This window comes from Mustela lutreola, chromosome 16 (assembly GCF_030435805.1).
Source record: "Mustela lutreola isolate mMusLut2 chromosome 16, mMusLut2.pri, whole genome shotgun sequence".
NCBI lineage: Eukaryota > Metazoa > Chordata > Mammalia > Carnivora > Mustelidae > Mustela > Mustela lutreola.
The window spans coordinates 47,087,653-47,094,436 of record NC_081305.1 but is presented as its reverse complement, the minus strand read 5'-3'; the positions used below and the strand labels follow the sequence as shown (position 1 = coordinate 47,094,436).

Sequence of the window (6,784 nt, the reverse complement as noted above, 5' to 3'; positions counted from 1 at the left end):
TCAGTGTATCCCTGTGCGCGCGCCGTCTGAACTCTGGCCAATGATGGGCTAGGGGCGTTTCCGGCACGGCAGAGGTCTTCCGGTCACCACTTCCGGGATCCGGGCATTTCTTTGGCCGCTTGCGGTTTTGTCTGGTGTGGCTGAGGGACCTTGCTGCCAGGTTGTGGCCTGTGTCCAGGAGGCTCCACGGTCCTGCGGGCGTGATGAGTGAGCGTATCGAGCAGTCACGGCTGAAGAATCGTGTCCTGGCCCCCACCCGGCTGGACTCAGTCCCAGTGTCCTAGTCCCCGACTGAACTCCAGGCCTCGACGTTCAGGACGATGGAGCGTTCGCAGGGGCCGGGTCTTCAGCCCAGAACCTAGTGTCGTGAGATACAGAGGACGCAGGCAGAGGGATCTGCATGTGCAACGACTCAGAGGTAAGACCGACCCGAGGACATTCAGGAAAGCTCCGTCTTCCACTGCAAGGAGCCAAAAGCCTGAGAGGAGTGCTAGGAGTCATGGAAATTTTTTAGTAGAAGAGGGATGTCCATGAACTGATGTAGGATTTTGAGAGTATCCCAATGAATACCCAGTAGACATACTAAGTGAGCGCGCTGGTGGGAGACGGGCTGTGGCCAGGCTGAAAACAGGAAGATTTATGAGGATGCTGCCGCAGGATTCGTCGGGACCGTTACGGTGGTGGCCTGTCCGGGGCAGAAGTAGGAGACGGGAAAGAAGCGATCATATTTCGGTTAGATTTTCAAGACGGAGTTGATGGGTTTTCGGGGTGGATGTGAGGAGTGAATGTAAGTGGCAGATAAAGGACCATCCCAAGGGTTTAGAAGGAATGAGGTACTACTGCTCGTTGAGATGGTCCCAAAGGAGGAGGATGTTTTGGGGAAGATTAGCAGTTAGATTTTGTAGATGTAGAGTCCGAATTGTCTGGAGACCTCTGAGTGGGGGTGACATATGTACTGTGAACACACAGGGAGTTCTGGTTTGGACTCCCATTCCAGGCTGTGGTCCAAGGAAGGGCCTGAGAATGGCATTTTGGAAGGAGAGTCTTGAGTTGTGGTTACAGATGAATGGCTCTGAGGTGAATGTGGGGTGTCCAGACGAAGGGCCAGTGGCTAGGTGGAGGACATGGGTGCCAAAAAAGAGAAGTGCTGTCCAAAGACCAGTGGATCTGGGGAGAGTGCGCATCCAGGAGGACGGCCAACCCTCAGAGGGTGAGCAGGCATGTCAGGGAACAAGGTTTGGGAGACGTAAGGGGAGATGGCTGGCAGGACAGACTGGGGCCCCAGGTCCCATGCCCAGGGCTCACAGCCATCTGCTCCCTGGCCTGGTATTGCAGAGCCTGTTGATCTTTAAGGAGAAGGCTACATATCTCTTTTAGAAAAAGTGGGGCTCCTTCATAAGGCACAGTGGGGCTACTACCATGGCATGGCCCTGTCCTCGCCAGGTTAGGCCAGTGCGTTCCCCGTGGGTTGTGCTGCTGGTCCTGATGCTGGCCCGTGTTTGATACCTCTTCTCCCAGACTGCTGCATAAGCAACCTGAACTCTTTGTCTTGGGACCTTTTTATCATGGTTAAGGGTCAAAAATATCACAACCCACATAGGAGATCACATCAAGCTTGGTTATTATCTGGCCAAGAGACCCCATCAGGGCCTGTTGCTTTTCTGTCCCCTCTGTCAGGGAAAAAAAACCCTCCAGCAAGTTTTCTGCCAGCTGTCCCTTGTCAGTCCTTGTGATGACACGTGAGCATTGACATGGTCATTGATTATGGGGACAATGAGCTTTTCTGCTGAGATATTTTCTGGTTCTTCGTTTCATGAGGTTCCATTCTCCAGATGCATAGCGATCCTCACCCCTCTTGCTCTGTTATGGGTAAATCCCCTGACATGGGGCTGACCTCTCACAGTGGGATCACTTGATCCCACCTAAGAATGACTGCACTACCCTAAATGTGGTCACCCAAGTTGAACTTGGCAAGGAGACCTGGACAGGGCAGCTTGAATCATTTCTTGACCAGAGAGGCCCATGGAGGACCAGTACTGGTCAGCACAAAACTGTTGTGGGAGGGACTGTAGCAGTGGGCTCATCTCTCATCTGGTACTTGACCTATGGCCTCTGTTCCCCTGGTCCCAAAGTGAGTAGCCATGCCTCTTTTCTATCATTCTGACCCCTTTCTGACACTCCATTCTACTTTCCCTTGACTCTTGTCCCCTGGCTGATCCCTCTGTGTCCTTTGCCTTACAGCTTTTCTCCTTCTCCCCTCTTCTGGTCAGGTCCCCCACCAGTGGCCTCCCCTTAACATGTCCTGAGCTGATACATCTTTAAGTAGTTCTTGAAAATTTGTTCCTCCATGAGACTGCTTGTTCCCTCAAAGGAAGGTAGATACAGTGGCTGTGGCTGGACCACCCTTACCGCACAGCCCCTGCCTATCGCCAGGCCCTTCCAGCTCGACATTTTGTTGACCCACAGAGAATTAACACTGAAGTAAACTATCAGTCACCAAAAATGTTTCAGAATGGGAAAAAAAATCCCAAGTACGTCGGGAAGGTGGGAAGGTTATCACCTTTGCCTCCATCCTGAGAAAGCAGGAGTACATTCATATCTTCAAATGTTGTGAGTGTGGTAATATGAGAAAACCTCCAGCCAGAGCTCTATTCCTTTGGACCACCAGAATGTTCTCCTTGAGAAAGCCTTTAAAAAGGCAGTGAGTATGGCCCAGGCTTGAGCGAAATTTTCCATTTCCCCCTTGCACTAAAGGACCCACATGCAGAGAATGTGGGTATCTACGTCCAGAGCTCCATTCTTGTTAGCACCAAGAGATTCATGTCAGAGAACAGTTGTACAAATGCAGTCACTTTCAAGAAAATATTGAACCTGTCTCCCATGATCCTTATTAGAGAAAGGCGTAATGAGTACAGCTGATGTTGGAAAGCCGCCTCTCACAAGATTGAATCCAGTATTGCAGCAAATTACTGCATTGTGAGTGAGTATAGGGAATAGGAGAGCAAAAAGCTGCAGCTCCTGTCGTGTTCTGCATAGAAATATTAACTGGAGAAAGCTCCTCTGTGTACAACCAGCACGGGAGAGCTGTTGGCCACGGCTCCTGCCCTGTCAACATCAACAACTTCAGTAGAAAAATGCCATTTGAAAGCAGTGAATGTAGTCTTCCACTGCCCTTTTCTTTTTTTTTTTTTAACATTTTATTTTAAATAATCAACCTATTTTACAAACTTTGTTCAATACAAAAGAATTGATACCTGAGAAAGACCCTACGTAGAACCTTCACCCACAAGTTGGACCTTGTATAGAAGAACATTACCTGAAGAGACACTCTGTGACTGGCCTGTGTGTGGGGAAGCCTGTAGGGGCCACACTGGACTTTGAGACCACTTGTTGCACTGCTGGGTGCTGTGGGAAAAGCCCTTCTGTGTTTGATGGTCCCCTCCTGTTGCTCAGCAGAAGCAGTCCCTGTTCCCTGCTTGCCTTCCCCTGGAGAGATGGCGGTGGCCCGGCATCCACTGAAGTGGTATCACGGTATTCACCTGTGACTGAATTTGGCATGGACTCCTGCTCTAAGCAAAGGGCCTGATGGGATAGCTTTTGGAGGGCTTCTGGGTAAATTTCCCATTGTTTATGGACCTTGTGAAGTCTGCCTTTGACATCCCTGATGCCTTCATCAAGCTGCTTCAGGTCCTGCTAACAGTTCTTATGCATTGCTGTCATCACCCAGCTCTGGTACCAGGACCTCACACTGCTCTGGGCCATTTGATAATGCATTTATCACTCGTTAATTCACCTCTGATGTTAGACTCCTGTTTAGCAGGAGTGCATAGAGAATGTGACAGGGGTGTTCATAGGTTGGTCGTGAGGGCCCCTGTAGCACCTCATAGAGGGCACAGCAGCAAGGCATGGCTCATCTCGGTCCAGATGTGACCAGTTGGCCTTTGTACCCCGTGTTCCCTGGCAAAGAATGAAGCTTCTACGTTCTGAAGCTTTGGACCTGGAGTTCGCCTAGAAAAGGCAGTGGTTGGTCTGATGGTCTGTGTTTCAGGGACTGTCCTTCCCATCTCAGCAGTGTTGAAAGGAGGCCCCCTGCAGGCCACATCCTAGCAATATATCACCCACTTGTGTTTGTGTGAGAAGGAAATGAGTACCATTAATGGGTAAAGAACACTGATTGTGACAGATAGGACATGGAGGAGCCTGGCACACCATTTTCATGTCTGGGTCCTTGCAAGCTGAAGGTTTACAGGGTGTCTTAAGGATCTGTGTAGCTGGGGCACCTGGGTGGCTCAGTGGGTTAAAGCCTCTGCCTTCAGCTCAGGTCGTGATCCCAGAGTCCTGGGATCGAGCCCCATATCGGGCTCTTTGCTCGGCGAGGAGCCTGCTTCCCTTATTCTCTCTCTGCTTGCCTCTCTGCCTACTTATGATCTCTGTCTGTCAAATAAATAAATAAAATCTTAAAAAAAAAAAAAAAAAGGATCTGTGTAGCTCCCAGAGCTGTATGCCTAACCAGTGTTTCATGCTTTCCTGTCATCTTCTAGTGGGCTAGATACTCTGGTTATCACCATGCGGTCAGGAACTCCAGGACTGTGAGAATGAATAGTCCTGATTGCTAAGTGGCTTTATCAAGAGTTAGTTTACATAGTGTAAAACACACCCGTTATAAGTGCACTATTAATGACTTTTCGTAAATGTATAGAATTGTACAGACATTATTATCTTACCCATTCCCATTGCCTCAGAAGGTTCCTTTGGACACTTTTATAGCTAAAATCCACTCCCATCCCCAGCCCCTAGCAACCACTAATCTACATATGTTTCTATACTTTTGCCTTTTCTGGATATTTCATATCAGTGGAATCATGTAATATGTAGTTCTTCATGTCTCGTTTCTGTCACTGAGCATAATGTTCTTGAGGTTATGCATGTTATTCATAAATATCAGAATTTTTTTCCATTTTATTGCTGAATAATATTCCTTTGTATGGATACACCACGGTTTATTTATCCATCATTAACTGACAGATTTTGAATTGTTTCAAGTTCTTGGCTATTATAAATGATGCTAGTAGGCACATTTTGCTTACAAATCTTTGTGGAGACATATGTTTTCATTTTGCTTGGGTGGATTCTTAAGAGTCAAGGACAGGCTTCCCCAAGATGGGCCACTTAGGCATAAAGATTCTTTTGACTTAAAGGTAATCAAGGGGCCCCTGGGTGGCTCAGTGTGTGACTCTTGATCTCAGCTCAGGTCTTGATCTCTGATTGTGAGGCAGTTGGCCTCTGCACTGGATATAGAGCCTACTTAAAAGAAAAAAAGGAATAAACAGAACTCTGAGTGGCCCAGTTGGGTTGAGCGTCTGCTTTCCGCTCAGGTCATGGCACCCGACCCTGGGATCAAGCCCTGTATCAGGCTCCCTGCTCAGCGGGGAGCCTCTTTCTCTCTCTCCTCCCTGCTCCTACTTTCAAATAAATAAATAAAATCTTAAAAAACAAAAAACAAAACCAGCAGATGCAGGAAAAGCTCTCTGCCTTTCCCACAACTGCCTAATTTAAATGGGGAAGGAGAGCCTGTAATAGGAAGAGAGTTATGAACAGAGACTCCCCTTTATGTAAGGAATTTATCTGCGTAATAGAGCAACCTTGTGTTTCCAAATCTCTCCTTTCAACTTCTTGCTGAAGGGCTTTCTCCGCTTCGTATCCTTAGACTTCTGCCCTCAGCTCACGTAAGCTTCATGTTGCCTCACTGTCTTCGGAATTTCCTGTCTGTTGATTCCCTGTATGTATGCCCATTAAATTTGATTTTCTCTTGATAATCTGTATCATGTCAGTTTGATTCTAAGTCCAGTTAGAAGGACCATAGGGCGGAGTAAAGTCTTCCTGCCTGACAGTTCCTAGGAGTGGAACTTCTAAGTCCTGTGTTAAGTTCATGTTTCTCTCTTCACTGCCAAACTGTTTTCCAAAGAGTCTCTACCGTTTTATATTCCCACCAGCACTGTAGGACTGTTTGTTTTCTCTGCCTTCCCGCCAACACTTGGTGTTGCATCCTGGTGAGGGTGAAATCTCAATGGATTTTTTATTTATTTATTTATTTTTTATATTTTTAAAAAAGATTTATTTATTTATTTGACAGACAGAGATCACAATTAGGCAGAGAGGCAAGCAGAGAGAGAGAGAGAGAGGAGAAAGCAGGCTCCCCGCTGAGCAGAGAGCCCGATGCGGGGCTCGATCCCAGGAGCCTGGGATCATGACCTGAGCTGAAAGCAGAGGCTTTAACCCACTGAGCCACCCAGGCGCCCCTCAAGGGGTTTTTAACTTAAGTTTTCCTAATGAATAATGATGTCAGGCATCTTTCCATGTGCTTTTTAACATTTTGATAAAATGTCCATTCAGATCTTCTGTTCATTTTTACTTGGGTTGTCTTCTTATCATTGAGTTACACAAATTCTTTATATATTCTGTGTTAAGACTCCGTATTTATTTCCTCTTGGTCTGTGCCTTATGACGGAAGTTTAAATGGTGGACAGGTTAGCAGAGGAGAGGCTCTCCGCAATGACGCAGTGGGCAGGGGCTATTTTCAGTGTGGGGAGATGAGGAGGTTGGTGACATATGGAATTCTCCTTTTTGGTAACTGCCTACTTGAAAGTAGTCCATTGGTCAGTTAGACCCTACGTATATACTTTTTTCTTTTTTTCAAGATTGATTTATTTATCTGAGAGAAAACACACATGCACACGTGAGCCCCCAGCGGGGAGGGGCGAAGGGTGAGGGAAAAGGAGAATCC

At 47.3% G+C, this 6,784-nt stretch overlaps 1 protein-coding gene across 1 annotated transcript in view; it reads left to right on the top strand.

Moving 5' to 3' along the window:
- The first annotated feature begins 95 nt into the window (after window positions 1–95).
- The window catches only part of LOC131818160 (zinc finger protein 324A-like), a 38,036-nt gene continuing 31,347 nt past the window's right edge, over window positions 96–6,784 (top strand). Inside the window, exon 1 of the mRNA XM_059152363.1 lies at window positions 96–418. Within this exon, the coding sequence (XP_059008346.1) occupies window positions 401–418 (18 nt within the window). The 5' untranslated portion in view covers window positions 96–400. The remainder of the gene's footprint in view (window positions 419–6,784) is intronic.